Source organism: Ixodes scapularis, unplaced genomic scaffold, assembly GCF_016920785.2.
Source record: "Ixodes scapularis isolate PalLabHiFi unplaced genomic scaffold, ASM1692078v2 PGA_scaffold8__174_contigs__length_109621045, whole genome shotgun sequence".
Classification (NCBI taxonomy): domain Eukaryota; kingdom Metazoa; phylum Arthropoda; class Arachnida; order Ixodida; family Ixodidae; genus Ixodes; species Ixodes scapularis.
The window spans coordinates 27,768,589-27,788,377 of NW_024609883.1; the positions used below are offsets into that span (position 1 = coordinate 27,768,589).

General features: G+C 44.7%; 1 protein-coding gene across 1 annotated transcript; it reads left to right on the plus strand.

Annotated features, from left to right (window-relative positions):
* Positions 1–5,687: 5,687 nt before the first annotated feature.
* Positions 5,688–6,347, plus strand: LOC115332115. The gene has a single exon (XM_029994399.1). The coding sequence runs from the start codon at positions 5,688–5,690 to the stop codon at positions 6,345–6,347; it is 660 nt and encodes a 219-aa protein (XP_029850259.1).
* Positions 6,348–19,789: the final 13,442 nt, after the last annotated feature.

Below are 19,789 nucleotides of genomic sequence, written 5' to 3' on the forward strand. Positions count from 1 at the left end.
TGCATTTCTGAATGGAATAGCATGCCATCAAGCCTGGTGACGATACGTGACCATAACCATTTTACGCAGGAGCTTGTTAAGTTGTTTGAGTAATCTCTGTATAATGATACTTTCTCATTGCTCTCATTCAATGTTTTTCCCAATTTGTATGAATATTTTGTGAATTTGATCTACCCCCTTATGTAATGCCTCACATAGAGGCCCTTAAGGTAATTAAATGAAGTAAAATGAAAGCTTGCATTTCGCGTAACGAGTGTGAATGAAACGTTTGTGTCGACGGAACGTGCGACAGACCAGCGGAATCATTACCAACCGCAACACCTGTGCTCCGTGAAAGTGCACGTCTATGCCAGAACAATTTAGGAAGCAGCACAGCATCACGTAAAGCACGGCATGGGAACTACCAGCTTGAAGGCAGCTCTTCGGTGCGCCGCACTCCTGTGCTCCGTAAAAGTGCACGTCTACGGCGGAACAATTTGGGAAGCAGCACAGCATCATTTAGCACAGCACCGGAACTATCAGCTTGAAGGCAGGTCTCCGGTGCGCCGCACAATTAATGTGAGCTTTCGATTATTTGAACAAAGCGGCACCACGATTGCACGCTGCCAAGCACCAACTCACGCAATTTCCGCAACTAAACTGTTTATCCAGACACAATGCAGACCTCGAGGATTCCAATGGTCAACGAGAGAACAGAAACGCCGCCTTAAAATTTATCCTAGCGACATCCGTATCAATCCGGAGTCCGAGCAACGCAGGGCCGAATGTCTCTTTCGTGGCCATATCCCCGTCGATCACCAGGGATGTATTGTAAAAGCTTGGTCTACTGGGCAAGTTGGTAGTGGACATTCATATTAAAAATAGCGCAAAAGAGACGGGACAAAAAGACGAAGAAGCACACAGGACAAACGTGTGCGTTTGTCCTGTGTGCTTCTTCGTCTTTTTGTCCCGTTTCTTTTGCGCTATTTTTAATATGAATGATCACCAGAGAATTGCACACCGTTCCTCCGTATTTTCACGCTATACCTACGTGAGACATCACGCTGAACTCAGAAGTCGCTTTTGACCGTCCTCATATGACGGCTTCCGCGTCTGAAATCAAGTAACCGAGATGAACGACAGCGAACAAAGCATCCGACAAGCTCCGTCCAATGCTCCGGCCCAGCTGGGCCAGCCGCTGCCTGGGCGCTGCCATCTTTCCTGTGACGTCACGTATTTAGTTTGGTCACGTGACGAGTGGTTAACTTTGCGTGCAAACGCACCGGCCTTATGGGGGTCACTTTCGAGCGCAGACCGGAACCCCGGTTTGTCGCTCTAAGCCCCTCTACCTCGTTGGTTGCAAAGATACTTGGATCCTAAATTGAATGCGGTTCCGCTCTTCGGAGTTTGAATCCCACCTGCGACGGAGATATTCTTTCTACAAAACTGTGTGATTTAGTGATAAGAACAAAATAATAAAAAAAGTGTATCGTCACGATAGTGCTATAGGGGGGAGGGGGGGGGAGACGTCACAAACCAACGGGCCTAAGATGTGAACGTGGACAACCAGGAGGAAGACGTCATAAAGAAATGCACCCACTTAGCGACAACCCTTTAAGGAGCACTTAATGGGATGACGTCACTTCCGGTAGCACTTGAGCGAACCACGCCGCGAGAAACAAGTTGAGGCTATTAAGATCCTTATCTGCTGATTGTTATGTGTCAAATTTTGATTATATATAGACTGTTTTACTGAGAGGGGGCGAGAGAGAAAGGGAGAAAGGGCTATCGGCGTTTTCCCCCTTGCTGGTGCGTTAGAAATAGTTAAAACCCCGATGAGAGGCTTCGCCGGTTTCGGGTGTCTGCATTGCACGAACTTCGTTCGCGCTTTGTATTCTGTTTAAAACTCCCAAACTTAATAAGAGCCACGCGCTTCGATGGCGACAGCCCCCCGGTCATTGGGGCACGGATACTTGGTTTAGGGTTCACGAATAACGACAAAAACCGTCGAATACTGTCCGAGGACCTATGTAGCGTGCACAGAATCCGGCAAGGCGAGTGCGGCTGCAATGTCTTCAGGCTCCATTGCTATCCACATGACCCTGATCTCCGGCGGCACTGGGTTGCGTCCGTAAACCGAAAAGACTTTTAACCAAAGCCATCCTCTCGACTGTGCTCGGAACATTTCGGGAATGGAGTTTGCTCTGCACTTAATACCGTCAATGAACACGGGGTACGCTCGCAAGTTGAGTGCAAGTTTTCTCCTGATAATTGCTGTTTCAGCTCTCTTTGTAACTGAATTTATCTTAATAATGATATTTTGAACTTCGGACACTAACTCGATGTTATCATACGCAACACTTAGTTGAAGGCTCATTTCCGCCGCCGGGTGTGACTGGCAAGTGTCGAAAAGTTAGTTCTATCGGTTTTCCTGAATCGCGATCTCCTGCGCGATACCAGAGAGCCGCGAATCTATTTTGACCGTCACAATGCGACTAGATTCTTCTTATTTTCAATATTAGTACATGATGTCCCTGAAAAGAAACCTTCTATTTCTGTTCCTGAAAGTTGGAACATGCTCATGCATCGATTTCGAATCGTTTATTCATTGATCGACGCGGTCCGGCAATAGGCCCATCTCGGCTTTGCCGTTTTCCTTTCACTCCGGCGTGAAGGTGCTTATAAACGTTCTATTTGAGGATCCCGTGTCGACGAGTCTGTCTTTTGTTCAGAATTGAAAACCGCAAATTCGAGAGGGGCCTATTATCGGAGCGAGTCAATCAATGATTCAACGATTTGAAATCGATGCATGAGCATGTTTCAACTTGGAGCAACAGAAGTGGAAGGTTTTTTTTTTTTCAGCTAGTTTATGTACTCATTTTGATAAAATAAAAATCTCGTCACGTTATGACGGTCAACATAGGTTCGCAGCTCTCTGGTATCGCGCAGGGGATCGCGATTCAAAAAAACTAACTTTTCGACAATTTCCAGCCACACCCGGTGGCGCAAATGAGCCTTCAACTAAGTGTTGTAGAGGATTAAATCGAGGTAGTGCCACCACTTCAAGATATACATATTAAGATAAATTCAGTTATAAAAAGTTACAAGCTGAAGCAGCAATCATCACGAGAAAACTTGCACGCACCTTGCGAGCGTACCCCATGTTCATCGGAGGTATACAGCGTTCGGTGCGCGCTCCATTCTCAAAATGCTCCGAGCACAGCCGAGAAGATGGCGTTGAGGAAACGTCTTTTTGGTTTACGGACGCAACCCTCTGCCGCCGAAGATCGGGGTTAGAGCCACTAAATAAGCTGCGCTTAGAGTATCGGCACTCCGTTCCCCGACATTGTTGTGGGCGCCGCCATTTTGGCTCGTATGCAGAACAGACGCTACGGCCGATCCTCATGATTCAAAAGTGCGACTTCCTCAGCATTAGATTCAGTGATAGGAAGGTCATGTATTACTGCTTTGCTCTGTCGCGGAAGGTTTAAACATTTGTGGAGGGCGGAAAAGCATTTCCTGTGATTTCAGATAAAGCTTCAGATAACTGGCAACCATGATTTTACGACACAATATGGCCAAGTGTCGTTACTCTGAAGCGTAGCTTATTTAGTGGCACTAATCGGGGTCATATGGAAAGCGATGGAGCTTAAAGACTTTGCAGCCGCACTTGCCGGATTCCGTGTAAGCTACATAGGTCCTCGGACAGTATTCGACGCTTTCTGTCGTTATTCGTGCACCCAATAACCGAGCAATGGTGTCCCGATGACCGTGGGACTGTCGCCATCGAAGCCCGTGACTCTAATTAGGTTTGGGAGTTTAAAACAGAGAAGAAAGGGCGAACGAAGTACCGGCAATGTACACCCAACACCGGCGAAGCCGGTGTTGGGTGTGCATTGCCGGGACTTCGTTCGGGACTTTCTTTCTAAATCCTACCGACCCAGTGAGGTGGAAAGCGCCGGTAGCCCTTCCTCCCCTCCTTTCTCTCGCTCTCAAATTGGCGCTTTCCACGATACTGCCACCAGTCGGCGCGCCCTCCGCGCGCATTTCGGGCTGCCATAGCCGACCTTCATTTTTCGTCGTTCCTGCGCAGCATTCGCCAGTGATTCAACAGCTCGCAACTTCTGATTCCTCGCTTGCGTGATGGTCGACCGCAATGGGACAAGGAAAGCGCGTCCCGCGGGCAAGACGTGCTCAGTTGCAGGATGCAAAAACTGCAGTGGCGATATTCAGGCCTGGAACCGCTCTGTGTGCTCTTAACATGCCCCGCTCACGCACATGGACTGCCCATGCTTGGTGCCTCTGTCAATGCACCGGTTTCCAAATGGAACGAAAAATGACGAACGCCGTCGACAGTGGCTGGCGAACCTGGAAAGGAATAACTTTAACCCCGGTAAAAGTGCGATGGTAAGTTCCGCTACTTTGATGGCATGGCGGTACCGGAAAAATTGTAAACGGTATGCGCAATGTCTGGAGGACGTCGTTGTTGTGCCGCTCGATTTTTACAAGCGAAAAGAAGCAATTTTAGGACGCAAACTGTTGTTAACCAAGTAGGGAGCACATACGTTCATTATTAGTAACTTTCACGGTACGTTAAACCCAGCGAGTCAAGTGCGAACACCCAGTGATCGCGAAATCGTAACGCATATTGCGGCGTGTAGAAGGCACATTGACAGTTTGCCCCTCTTTTGAATAGCATAGATTAGCGTTGGACGCGAGCAAGCCCCCATATGAAGTTGCTTGACTAACATTTTCCATCTTTACTACCCCCCTCAACAACAAGGTCCGAGGAGGTGTTTAACGCATTTCCCGTAGGTTACAGCTTTTACTACTCAAACCTTGTCTTTAGAGCCTGTGTTTCATTTGGTATTCCAAACAAGTGCATGTGTAGAAGTGATCGTGGCAGGTAGAATTTGTATTTGCTATTTTTTATGATGAAAAAAAAAGAGGTTACCATTATACAGGTCATTTTCAGCTATTGAAGAGGGTATCACCCTGCAAGCCTACTCCTGGGCACAACTTCATGCGAATTGTTTATTGCTCTTGCAGATGGTGCTCTATCCACTTTCCTGACGGGAGGCCGACCTCTCTGAACCCCTATCCGACCCAGCATCTGGGAAAGGAAAATAAGGTAAGCGTAACAGTCCCTGCAAACACTTTAGTGCTGTTCTTGCAGAATTAAAAATATTGTTTTTTTCAGAGTGTGTTTCTCCTTTCAAAATAGAGGGTGCTGCACAACGGCAGGAGGAAAGTTTGCCCCCCAGCACCAACTGTAGAGTCTGCTGCGAGAGCAACTTCGGATCCTTCAGGAACCCAAGATGCCAGGGAGACCCCTGTGGGACTACCCCCGATTGTCCTGGATGTTGAGGACACCATTGATAGTCCTAACCCTACTGGTTCACATAGGACCTACAGCATGCATAACCACACTGAGACTCTTTGTTTGAACTGTGGCAACGACTGTAAAAAAAAAAAAAGAGCTGGAGGTGCAGTGCGAAGCTACTGCCCCTGATCACGCCCCCGACCATGCATACTGCTCAAAAGCTGAAGTTGCACCCCCTAAGGTCATGCAGAAGGCCACGCAAACCAGGTTCACAGTACACGAGAACATCGCCGACCACCAGTTTAGGTTTTTTACGGGGCTAACGAAACCAGTGTGTCAGGATTATGTCTTGCTGGCAGTATCGTTTGCCAAAGCGTCGTTTGTGATGCCTGTAGAAGATCAGATCCTCCTAACGTTAATGCGTCTTCGTAAGGGATTGCTTCTCATTGACCCAGCGTTTCGTTTTCAGGTGTCCACTGCGCTGGTGAACCATATATTTTCATTATGGGTCTCCCATCGGGCACAGGTTTCCAGAAAGTACCTGATGTTTTGGTTGCCAACTGAAACGATTCGGCTGTCATTGCCTGATGTTTCCAAAGACATGCGTCGGACTACATGTGTAGTCGATTGCTTCGAGATCTTTTCTGATAGGCCGCAAAACCTATTGAGAAGGGGAGAAATGTCCAGTTACTACAAGAGCCACAATACCGTCAAGGTGCTTCATGCAGTGGCGCCTTACGGCTTCATCATGTTCATTTCCAAAGCATACGGCGGGCGTGCAAGTGATCGGTACATTACGGGGAATTCTGGATTCCTCGATCACTTCGAGTACGGAGATGAAGCGCTCGCCGGCAGGAGCTTCACCATTGCTGATGTTTTGCCACTTGGAGTGGAACCCGCGCTACCTTCCTTCGCAAAGGGAAGGCAGCTAGCAGCGCGTGACCTCGTGGTGCCGCGCAGACTTGCCAAACTGCGCATACATGTAGAGCGGTCGATCCGTCGTATGAAGTGTTTTCGTATACTGAAGCATGTACCCTCGTCGTAAATAGCAACAAAAAAAATTGACGACATTTTGGCTGCTATTGCTGGGCTCTGCAACCTCCAGGCGGCTCTTATCAAAGGGCCACAGCACGAAGAAAGTGAAGTTTAAAGGTACACTACAGAGGTTTCTGGGATCGTCTGTTCTTGGTGATAATTCAATCTACTTGCTCCAAGCTGCCTGAAAATCTTAAAATTACACTCCCGCAACGCTTATTTTCCTACTAAAATTGTAATTTAAGATTGAGACACACCCCTTCCGGAGCGGAAATTTCCACTCGAGAAGAGCGGCGCATAATCAAGCCGAGCTGATGGCAGTGTGACGTGAGGCGCTTGTCGGTCAGTTACATTTCTGAGAGCAAACGCCGCCGCGCGATAGCGGAATCGTCTGCTGAGGAGTAAAGCTTTTATTAAATAAATACGTTTATCTCTCTCTCGGAAAGGCAGCTCGCAATTGGCTGACGAGCGCCTGGCGTCACACTGCCGCCGCCTCGGCTGGATTATGTGTAGCCTTTCTTGAGCGTGAAAATATGCTCAGAAAGTGGCGTGTCCCAATTTTAAATCACAATTTTAGTAGGGAAATAAGCGTTGCAGGAGTGTAATATTAAGGTTTTCAGAAAGCTTGGATCAAGTTGACTCAGTTGTCACCAAGAACACACGATCCCCGAAACCTCTTCAGCGCACATTTAAAATATGTTGATACACAACTTCGCTTAACTTCAGAAATGTCCGAGTAATGCCCATATCTATGCGACGCGAAAGCCTGTTGAAATTGTGTAAGGCTTTGCTAGGAAGACTTTTTTTTAAATATCAGTTAAACAAATAAATGCTTGTAATGAAAACTCCAGTATTAACGTTTTGTGATGTGTATATTTCATGAATAATAAATAAAAAAAGAATGATCTTGAATGCACACACTAGTGTCATACTTTGGCACATAAAAGTGCGCGAATATTAACAGACCACAAGGAGGAACATTCTTTTAAAATATGGACACATTCACACATCCGGCAACTAAAAGGAAAAAAAAAACCACAAGTACCAATGCAGACAGAGATTTATTAAACTATGTTTTTAGAAGTAAATATAAACAGGCAAGATTCCAGCTCAACCTCGACATCAGTACGTTTAAGCTGCAAACGATCGATTCATATTTCGCAAACTGCTACGAAGTTAAGCGAAGAGGTACTCCGAGTAAAGCATGTGAACAGCACGCACACAAGTTTGAAAATACTCCGAATCGAAGTCGACTGTAACTTGCCTCCATTCTGCCGATGACTTATACACAAAAAAGTCGCAAGATGATATGCCCAAAATCCCCATGGCAACCTGAATATGGGTCATGTAGAGAGGTTTCGGTTGACTCCCAGAGAAGGAGTTCTTTAGAGACTCGGGACACTTAATCTCAAGAAGGGTAAACTTTTCTGTGCAACAGTCACAATCAAAGCTGACAATGCCATCTGGGGAGCAGCCCATGATTGGAACGTCTTTCCATATGACGAATCCCCTATGTTCAAGTACTGGCTGGTGTCAATCGGCTATCAAGAGAGTCATGTAAAATGCACCGGCCTCCGGTTCCCTGTCCTTTCCTTGTGTCATAGCTGGAGTCTGAAAGATGCTCATGCATGACACAGCCTTGAGAAGGCCTGCCATATCATGTGGCCTTGGCTCTCTCTGCATCTTGGTAGCCTTCGTCTTAAACGAATGACACACTGTACTGGTCACCCTGGCCCTCCTGTGGAAATACCAATCCTGCGAGCAAGATTGCATACGGGTGCTTGTTTCTACACTGTCAATTACATCATCAGTGAATGCTTCCTTAAGCTGACACACAAATCTGTCAAAGTCATCCTCGTTTGTTGTTCTCAGGACCTCTGCTATGACTGGACCAGAAGCGGGCGTTGCGGCACTGGTATCTGGAAAGGAGCTGTAACAGGACTAATTCGTTAGCACACAGTACTATCATGTACTATTTATATGAGAGCCAACCCACCAGCCGCGGTCGCTGTGTGCTAGCAGTTGCCAAGAAGTAGAGAGCGCAACACAGTTAGCATGAACGAGCCATCACCAGTTTTTGCTGCTTTACTTTGACCAGGACAATGCAATCACCAAAACTAGTTATGTGGTGGAAATGAGAGCACGGAGGATATGCTCAGAAGTTGCTCATGCATTCCAGCTCATAAAACCGACGGTAGTAGAAGAGGTTGTAGAACAAGGATATCAAACTTCAAGCAGCAAAAAGAGGGAAGAAAGCAAAACTACGTGCCGGCAACTCAGACAAACTCCCCAGGCGAGGCTCAGCTAAATACGTCTTCGCCCCACAAAATTTGTTTTGGAGTAGATTCTTCTGTATAAGAAGATAACCTTGATTTAGAAATTAGGCTGCAAGTTTTCTCCTCTTGTCATTGCCCAGTCATTTTCAAAGGGGTGGGCGGCTGCATTTTTGCAAGGAACGTTAGTTTGGTGTAAGCTGGTCGTGACGCGGTGATGAAGCCGTGGGGTGGACGCAGTCTCGTCCCGTCGATTGGAACTGCTGATTTATTTGGCATGAAGCTCCAATAAACACTGTGTCGATTACGTTTACATCATGTGATGCATACACTTAATATGCTTTTGCGAGTCTACTCGGACAGGATGGTAGTAGAAATGTCAAATTGGCTGAATCCAAAACAGCTATCTTGAGAGCTAACCCCAGATATAATCAGGTTTATAATAGTTTTCACCAGTTCATGCGAATGCCGAGGAGCATATAAAGGTTGACACTTCAGGCAATAGCAAGTGAGTTCCAGGTTCTATGGACTGAGACAAACATGGCACATAAATCCAAGCCAAACCGCTGAAAAGCTTAGTCGGCTGGCAATGTGTCAGTTATTTTTTGCAGCCGAGCTAAGTGATGGGCGTAAGCATCTCACTACTTCGGTGATTTCACCACCGCAAAGTAGCTGCACATATTGAACCGCTTTGCGATTGAGATATGATTTGCGTCGTACAGCTGTTGATAATTTTTCCGTCTTCGGACAGAACATTCTGTTAAGGGTCGATGTTCAACAGAATCCGACATTAGAACTGCTCGAAGTGCCAGCTGCACTCGAAAGCAGTGCGATGCACAGTGGTCACAGCATAGCAAAGGTGCAAGAATGAACGACATGTGGTCACCAATACGGCGCTGCAGGCAGCAGTGACAGCCCTCGCATGAGGTGGGTGCAAACAATGTATTTAATGTCGCGACAAACTTGCTGTTGGCATGTAAATTTAAACCACTTTTCTTTATTAAATCAGCGCTGACGAGGGACTGCAGCAGCCTCTGACGTAAGTTAATTTCATATAAAATAAACAAACATTTTTGTGTTTACTCGCATTCCTTAAAATTAGGCGTCCCCCAATCTCTGTTACCAAATGACAACCCTGCTGATTATCCAAGCACGCTTTCCCAGTGCTTCACCGCTTTGCATGGCAGTGCAAAACAGTGGAGCTTGCCACAAGAACACTGGTGTCAAGAGGTGAAGCTTGATACAAACAGCTCTGTGAGCAGCATAGTACAAGTGCCATACTATGGAGGCACGCGGTTGATCTTTCGGAAAGTTTAGACAGTGGCATGTCCAGCACAATCGACAATAGTTTTAACTAGGGCGACTGTAAAACAAATGTCTGAATGAATTCTCTTCTCCTTTCTTGAAAATGATGGTCAACCTACCCTGAATATTATCCTAATATTCTCGTTCTTTACTTTAACCCTCGTCTTATACTCGTAGTTGGCCTATATTTGTGTAAATATGTTTGTCTATGAAACACGTGTTGGTAAAGCCACAGCTGCCTCATTTAGCTACCATTTGCTGCTTCAGATCGACGTGTTGGTGCATCTGGAGGGTGGACCACGTCATAAAGAAGTGTTCCTTTGAGTTTCTCCATGTTCAGCGGTGCTCCACAGAAGTGTCGTTGCAGTTCTGAATGACAAGAAAACTTCTACGCATTTGACGGCTTGTTCTTATGGCTCTACACCTTTTCAATAGGCTCTGGGGCAACATTCTGCTTGGTTGATGCGCTCCATGTGCATTGTATATCGGTGCAGGAGCTTCCGGTCACCCCTCTGCTTGTTGCTTCAACTACCTTGAGGAGCAATGCTCCAACATGTGAGCATGTTTCGCCCAAGCCTGCAGTGCAGGTGTACGACACATCCTGCAGGGCTCCTCCTTCAAAACAAGCACCTACGTCACAGGACTGTGATGCTGTCTGTGAGGATCTTATGCTTGCCTTAAGCCAACACTTTGCGCCATTCCTGTACACATGATGATATCCACATGACCAAAATCCAAGAGGTTGGTGGCTTCGGCAAAACCCCTCTAGTTTTCAACTGGGTCGCCATCTGTGTCCAGACTTGTAACCGTGCATGTAGTCATAGACGTCTGAAAAAAATATAAATAAACATATAAACGTCTTGTGTCACGGGAAAATAAGGATCTTTTGAAACGAGAAAAATATTTATTGTGCTTTTGTGCACGTGACATTCCGTATAGTAAACTTGCGTAATCTCTTGCTGCAAAGAATGCGACGAAAAATGGCAAGAGCTGCAGCCACGAACAGATAATCGCTTCGAATACAGATTTTTATGACTGAATAACCCCGAGCAGATCCTTTACAGAATACGATCGGCTGCACTTTCATTTGGTCACGCACGTAAATTGGGGATTACGCATTCACGCAAGACTTTCAATCCAACAAATAGGTTGCCTGGCACTAAAGGGTGAACCGCATGTAAGTGATATAGCAAGCGACGAGACGAGCAACGGAGATTCCTCACTGTCGCTTGTTGCGTCACTCAGTTTTTGGATTCGCTGTGTCTACAGCGCCGTCCGGCGGCACTCCACTGCGCCTCCAAGTGCCGTCCAGAAGAAAGTCGGACGGCGCGTGTATCACTGGGGAGTTTGTTACCCCACCCTCCCGCTTGCGTCAGTATGCGGCTGCTAATTACAAAACTATTCACCCACTTGGCCGCGTCGTCCAGCCGGCAGCCCAGGCCCCGCTGTCCTCCATGCACCTCCGAAAAGGGAGTCCCATACCATTTTGTTCATCGAAGTGTTGTCGACAACATTAGTTTTTCTCAGTGTTAATCGTGAAAAAAAACAAAAAAAAACAAATGTCCTAAATATCGCCAAATAACTAAAAAAAGAAGGGCAAAAAAAAAAGTAAAGTACGCTTACACCGCGGGTCGAACCCGGGTCCGCAGCGTGCAAGGCAGATATCTTTGAACCACTAGGCCACGCTACAGATCCGAGAAACTGGTTTTAACAATTCATTTTATACGAGACTTTCGGACAGCACTTGAAGGCTTGATTGGAGTGCCGTCGGACGGTGCTCTAAACACTACGTTTCGGGCTTCTAGAAAACGTCACCCATCACCTTGGTCCCTTGCTCCCGCCGCTTTCATGCAATTTGCCTCGACGCGCGATTGACCGAGCGACAGCGAAGCGGGCCACCGTCGCTTTTCTCGTCGCTCGCCGTCCGACGTCGCTTGTCTCATCGCTCGCCAAATCGCTGACAGGCGGTTCGGCTTTAAACCGCATGTAAGCGATTTAGCGAGCGACGAGTCGAGTGACGGCGACAACGACGAGAGTCAGCGACGAGCGACGAAGATTTTTCACCGTCGCCCGTCGCGTCACTCGGTTTTAGGATTTCTAGAGAACGACGCGCACCGTCTTGGTCGCTTGCTCCTGTCGCTTTTATGTGGTCTGCCTCGTCGCGCGAATAACCGAGGGACAGCGAAGCGGGTCACCGTCGCTTGCCTCGTCGCTCGCCAGATCGCTTGCATGCGATGTCGATGCATACAACACTGAACCATTGGCGCCTCGATATTATTTGCGGAAACGATGTCTAAAGCGCGCACATGTAGGGTGACCACCCGTCCCGCAACTCGCGGGACTGTCCCGCATCGAGGGCTCGTGTCCCGCGTCCCGCAAGAAATGCCCAAATCTTCAAAATGTCCCGCATTTAACATTGTCGTAACATTCACTGCGCAAATTATGGCGCTTCCGAACAACGGGCAACGGTGAGCGCGGAGGTCGCTGATAAATGTGTGAATCTCGATGGTATGTCATTTTCTAGCCAAGCACTGCGGGAAGCAACCGTCGTTCTTGCAGGAGACTGACGCGCATGCGCCGTTGTGCCTCTCACCTTAATGGCAAAGTATTACAAGCGAAAATTGCTCCCCAAAATGTAACTATTGTAATTATTTGCACATCATACTGTATCATGCAAAAAGGTTTTTGTAGAAAGCTGTTTGTTTCTTTTTTTTTAGTGAAGACGGCCACACAAGGTAAAAAACAACATAAGGTTAAATTTTTTTGTGTATTAGCATTTTAGTATAAGAGTAAGCATCGACAGAAAACAGTAAGCCGAAAAATATTTCCTATTTCCTAATTCCTTTTGATGCATTTGGGGTCTGGTGCCGTCGATTTTTATATTTTCAACTTCGAAACTTTTAATAAAATATTTACCATTACAATTAAACAAAATATATAAGTGTGAGATAAACTTACCTTAGTTTAATTGCCACGTACAATTTTGTACAATTTTTAGGTGTATAATACGCTTCAGGACGACGCAGGATTTCGGGGTGTGCGCATTGGTGAATTCCTCCTCTTACTCCCCCCTTCCCCCCCCCCCCCCCCCCCCCCCCCCCCGGTCAAGGTGTCCCGCATTTTGCCGGCAGGAAGGTGGTCACCCTACGCACATGACGCGACAAGCACGACTCCAGCAGACTTATTGCGTCAGTTGGAATTTGCATATGTCGCAATGGTGTTGACTGCCCATTATTAGCGACAAAAACGTAAGAATGTGATCAAATTACATGGTCTCCGAGGCCTAGGCCATAACCTTGTATCGTCGATCCATTCGCTGTCCGATTCTATTTGAAAACTAAAAAAATACAAGAGCTATGTTGAAATATAGATATCAAATGATTAAATGAAAGCCCGAAATATCGAAAGGACCTAAAGAAAACACGCGATTTCAACGCGGAAAGTAAAAGAACACGAAAACAAAGCTGCGGTGGTGGCTGGCGCAGCACAAAACGCGGAGCAACGGCAGAAACTGAAGGTCGGCTATGGCGGTAGGGTCACGTGACGTCAAGCTGGCGGCGCCCAGGAAATGCTGCCTGAAAGAGTCTGCATGCTACTGTACGAAATACTTCAAAAGTTATATCTTCCAGAAAATGTATCAACCAAGCAGTTACTTTAATAAAAAAAATATTTGTAAAATATAAAGACAGACCGTTCCGAAAGTTCTACTCAACAACGAATTGTTCAGCAAGCCGTCCTTCCATTGAGGACTTTGCAATATTATTTTATGCAGTAACAAAAGAAAGCCACAGCGGCGCGTGTTTAGATAATAAAAATTCACACCAAAATAAACAACGCTGTTGACGCTCACTCGATACTTGCACGATGTTGTCGCGAATGCTTGAAATTCACATTATAAAGAATACTACTTCATGAAGCTGGAGTGTCGAAGGAAATCAGACAAAACATTTCACTTGGCGACGCATCAGAAGGCGGCAACGACCGAGGCGGGGTTGAAAAAGCTGCACAACCAGCGCGCAACACAAGCGCCAGCGCCACGACTACGGCGAGGGCAAGAACTACTGTCGAGACCGGTTATAACGACGTCGGTTACAACGAAATAGCGGCTACAGCGAAGCGATCACGATTTCCCATTTCCTTTTGCAGTTCGTCAAACTGAAGTCAGTTATAACAAAAAAGCGGGTATAGCGAACTGATTTCCGATTCCCGTTTTTCTTCGTTTTAACTGGTCTGGATAGTACTACTGAATGATTGAGGTCATGAGTTTGATTGCGTGAGGTCGGGGAGTTCGTTGAGGGGCGTGAGTTCGTGAGTTCGGTGAGTTATGAGCTCGTGAGTGAGGAACTTATGGTGACTGCGGCCGTGAGGGTGAAGATGAATGAGTTTTTAGCTTTTTCGAGTCTGAGTTTGAGGGTAAAGGAATGACTATTTTATATATTGAATTGCCTGCGAGTCAGTGAGTTCAACCAGAAATGCCGGCCTCTGGAAAGGTGCATCGGCACCCAAGGTTAGCCCTTGCCGCCAAAAAAGGTGAAAGAGAAAAGAAGGAGATAGGTGAAGAAAGGCGACTGACTGAATAATCCTGGCCGGGCCTTTCTAGAACACCTACTTGCGAGAAACGGGGCCGAAGTTATAAAATGCCTTGCCCGGGGGGCCTCGCAGACAGGGGTTTCCCCAGGAATTGAAATTAGGCCCTCCCCCCCCCCCCCCCCCCTAATTCGAAATTGTTAGGGGGGGGGGGCATTGAGGATATGGGAGTCGTTGCGAATTAAGGGGGTGCCTTCAGAAAAACAAGCGGCTGTGTAGGAAAATCACTGCCCCAAGAGTCCAAACCAACTGCGGGCTCAGCTCAACCACCAGGTTGCCCTTTTCCCGGACACGGGCATGCCACACACAGCCATGCGTGGGTGGGTGAACAGACATGGCTCGGGGTCCGCGGTGACGCCACTCATCAAACGTCTACAAGTTTAGGTGCCTCTTACGGGAAACATTTCTTTACTGGTTTGCGGTATACAAAAAGGAATCAACTTAGGAGTAATTAAGAAAGCAGCTCTCACAGAATAGAATGAAACCAACCAAGTGTGTGAGGTCGCCTTCATTCGAATGTTTATTACACACGCTTGGAGTACTTGAGTTTGGATTGTCCATTTATATATTATTTATGTACAAATACCCTCAAGGCCTCGAGGGGCATTACAGAAGGGATTGGGTGGTTAGTGCGAAGCGAAATTTGGTTTTATCGGGGATGGGGAGGTTGCTATCAGAAAGGCCCTTCCAGTCCAAAATGGTAGTGGGTAGGAAAGAATGCTGCAATGCAGTACAGGTAGTAAAAGATACACAGCCCCTACGGGCCGAGCGGGGAGAGGCAGGGAAAAAGTGTCCCCTCCGTGTCGTCACCACGGTTCGCCGTAAGGAGGCACCACGCAAACTGCTCGGGGCTAATAGCTGTGTTTGGAGATTTGTGTTTGTCCCCCTTGTTTTCCCCTTTCCAGTGATTATTATCGTTATTCTTGTTCAGCTCGCTTGCACCTTTGCATTATTTGTATTTTCTTCATAACCTGAAAATTCAGGCCGTTCAATGTTGTTGGTGTTAGACTGATGGCAGCTGATAATGATAATAATAACCTTTATTTGGACATCTTGAGTCACGGGTGAGTGGGCAAAAGGTAAACAGAATTTACCTGACAAAGCCCCCCCCCCCCCACCCTTATACATCGCAAAGCAGAAAAAAAGGAAATGGTTATATCACAAACAGACCAACCGGCTGCAAGCATAGAAACATTTGATTAACATATGCACGTTAAACAGGAAAACATGTTTTACTATCAAGTTTCAACTTGAAAACACAGAAATATAACGGATGGCGTATTGCTAGGCGCTTCTCGCAAAACTACAAATACAAATACAGAATACAAAATACATATCATTCATACATACATGCATTCATACACAAATACAAAACTATTCAGAGGCGTCCTAAAGGTAGTGTTTGATGGACTTCTTAAATGTAGGTAATTAAGTAGGAGATTTTAATAATTCAACCACAGAGGGGTGTCCATTTAAGATTTTTGATATTTTGTAGGCTAATACTTGCGAGCCATAGTTTGTCTGTATTTCGGGTTTCATGTAAGTTTCATTCCGCAGATCATATTGGGTTGTCTTAGTATGATAAGTTTCACAAAATTTATTTTGTTCATTTTTGTTGTAAGAATATATTTCCATGGCTAGCTTTAGCGTATACAGCATTTTTATATAAAAATTTTTATACTTTTTGAAGTATGGAGCTGAATGTTTGGTGAAGTGAGCGCCTGCAATACAGCGAACTGCTTTTTTCCGTATGCCTAATAACCTATCTAGATTGGTTTTAGTTGTAGTTTTCCAGACTAATAAGCAGTAATGTAAGTGCGATTGTATTAGACTGTAGTATAACTGACATTTTAGCCATCTAGGGAGGAAGTTTTTAATTTGGATATGATGCCTGTGGATCGAGATATTTTAGAACGAACATGATTTATATGGTGGGTCCAGCTTAGTGTTTCTTCGAAGGAAACGCCTAGGAATTTTAGGAAGGTCACTCGCTCCAGTTCCATGTTTTTGAAAGTAATTTTAAAATTACTACCTAGTTGCTTAAACCAGGTTTGAAAATAATGTATTTTGTTTTGTTAATGTTTAGTTCTAGTTGGTTGGAGTTAAGCCAGAGTTCAAGCTCGCGCAGCCATGCACCCTCGATTACACCTAAATCTTTATTCGTAAAAAAAAAAAAAAAAAATTAGTATCATCTGCGTAAAGTATAATGTTTGGAGTTTTAGGAATATTTACTATATCAATAATATAAATAAGGATCAGTAATGGCCCTAGAATTGAACATTGAGGTAAGCCATACCTTATTTTTTCTTGCTCAGAATCAAATTTATTAATTTTTACATACTATGACCTGTCAGATAAATAGCTGCGAATTAAATCCCAAGTTATTCCCCTTATACCATTATATGATAACTTTAATAAAAGAATGTCGTGTTTAATTGAATCAAACGCTTTGCGAAAGTCTAAGAAGATTCCTAGAGTGTATAGTTGATTTGCAAAACTACTTATCAGCTTATCTTTAATAAGTTAAAATGCCTTTTCTATCGACTTACTTTTCTGGAAACCGTTTTGTTGTTTTACAATTATTTTCCTTTCTGAAAGTCGAACGTTTATAACCTGCTCTAGGACTTTAGAAAATAAAGGCAGCACAGAAATTGATCTATAATTATTTACATTGTTATGTTGGCCCCCTTTATGTATTACACATACTCGGGCTACTCTCATTTTTTTCTGGAAATATGCCAGTTAGTATTGAAGTGTTGCAAATATGTGCCAGGGAACGACTTAAAAAATGGGATACTTCTTTGATCAGTATAGCCTTTAGGTCGTCGGCTCCAGCTGCTGTGTTATTTTTTAAGGCAAATTTAAAATTAATTATCTCCTCCTCTGTCGCAGGGCAAAGAAATATTGAGCTTGCAGATCAAACCGAAGGCATGTAAAAATCAATACTAGTACCAGGTGAGGATGCAGAGGAAGAGGCCCCGGAATTTAAGAAATGGGTGTTAAATTTATTAGCCATTGAGGAATTAGAATACAAAACGCCATCAATTAATAGCTCGTTAGGAAGTATACCATGTGGCCGAGTGATAAGACTGCCTCGGCTATTCCAAATTTTTGGGGGATCATTATAGATTAAGGAGAATTTATTCCCATAATAGAACTTACGAGCTTTCTTAATACCTGCATTTAATTTATTTCTATATTTCTTATAATCGCGTAATATTGCTTTATCTCTCGTTTTTACGAAATTATCGTAAAGTTTATTCCGATGATTGATTCGTTTGTACAGATCACGAGTTATCCAGGTTTTTTATTTTCTTATTTTTCTTTACATTTCGGACAGGACATGCTTCATCATAGCATTGTTTTATTTTATGTATACATATATCATAGCATGTACTAGGTTTCTGCTCGCCATATACGTCATCCCAATTCATGGATGATATCATGTCACCGAATTTATGTAAACTAACATAATTTAAGCATCTTGCGGTTGCTAAAGCCGATTCGTTACACTGTTGGGTTTTGCGTATTTTTTAGAAGTATGAAGGATACAGAATACCGGTAAGTGATCACTTATAGCGCATGAAAAGAGTCCAGATGTCACTTTAGTGGGTACGTGACTTGTAATACATAAATCAATCAAAGTAGCACTATCATCAGTTATTCTAGTTGGTTTGGTGATAACGTTATTACTCGCAGAAGCTTCAATGATATCAAGAAATTCTCCACACAGCGTCTGCGAACCCAGAAGGTTGATATCGAGGTCACCTATCCGTATGACTGGTAAGTTTATTGCAGTAACATGCTGCAAAAGATCAGTAACGTAATTCATAAATTCAGATGTTGACCCCGAAGGAGGGCGATATACAGAAACAACTACCAACCCTGCACATTTTGCAGCAATTGATTCATAGTGATTAGTAACAACTGAAAATTCGGGCATGACGTGATATGTAAGGTCGCTATGAAAATATAGTGAAGCACCTCCTCCTTTTTTGTTTGTTCTGCATACTCCCTCACACTTGTACCCCGGAAAAATAACCTCGTCACTATTGATCGTTTGCCATGTTTCTGTGAAAGCTAAGACATCAAAGCTATAATTCAGAGAGTTCAAAAGCATAACAATTTTATCATGTTTATTTCCAACGCTTCTAGCATTTAAATGAAAAACTGAAAAATGGTTAGGAAACGACTTATTTTCAGCAACGAGTTGGTTAAATGTAGTAGGATTATAATAGAATGACTTAGATATTTGATCAACCCTTTTAGATTATTTTGGCAAGATCGTCCTCGGATCCGATTTTAATTACGTTGTTGCCTTCCGCTTTTCGAGCATAGATGTTTCAATTTTTTTTGCCATGTAAACCGGTAGCCTTTTTCCTGGGCTTTTGTTTTCGTCATCCATAGTAGTTGCCTGTTGAGCGCGGTGAGGTTATCAAAGAAGGTCACATTCAGACCGGTTTCTTTCAAGCCATTCTTTTTGGCTAGCCATTTGTCACGTGTAGCCTATGACACAAAGCGTATCAAGATGACTGGATTCTGTCCGGGCTTCGGCGGCAGTTTGTGCAGGATATTCAGATCGTTTGCTGTTAATTCATCTAGACTAAGTTTTTCTGCAAGGTCATTTGTTTTACAGAGAAGATTTTCACTTTCGGATTTTGGTAGTCCGTGGATCTTCATGTTCTGCCTCCGACTGTACTGATCTAGCCTATTTATCTCTTGTTTTACTGCTTTACCTTCTTTCGCATTTCCTTGGTCTTGGGTTTCGATGTCAGTTACTCGTTCCCTTAGTTCTCTTATTTCCTGTGACTCTTCTTTGAATGCTGAAAGTAGGTTGTCATACTTGTCCGACATCTTTTGTACTTTTTGTTTGATACTGTCAACAGTAGCCTTCAGTGTCATCAAGGTATCCACCTTTTCCCTGATTGACGCGAGATCACCCAACTTCGTGTTCATTTCAGCCAACACCCTAGCAAGATGAGATTTTGTCTCCCGCTCATTTTTGTCTCCTCAAGATTTCGAAGTTCGGCATGTTTTGCCCCTCCACGATTTTTTTTTTGCGGTCTCACCTCTAGATTGCTCTCCTGACGTCTAACTCCTGCTTAGCTCAGTTGGTAGAGAACTCCAGTAGACATGAAGAGGTCCCCGGTTCGATACCAGGACCAGGCGGATTTTTTCAGTCGCGCACCAGTCACCTATCTGTGTTTGGAGATTTGTGTTTCTCCTTTGTCTCCCCTGTTCCCCTTCTCGAGCATTATCATTGTCATACTACGTTCCCTTTTATTAT

Bases quoted from the DNA above. Each gene is read 5' to 3' on its own strand.
- LOC115332115 (XM_029994399.1), top strand. From the start codon at position 5,688: ATGCCTGTAGAAGATCAGATCCTCCTAACGTTAATGCGTCTTCGTAAG.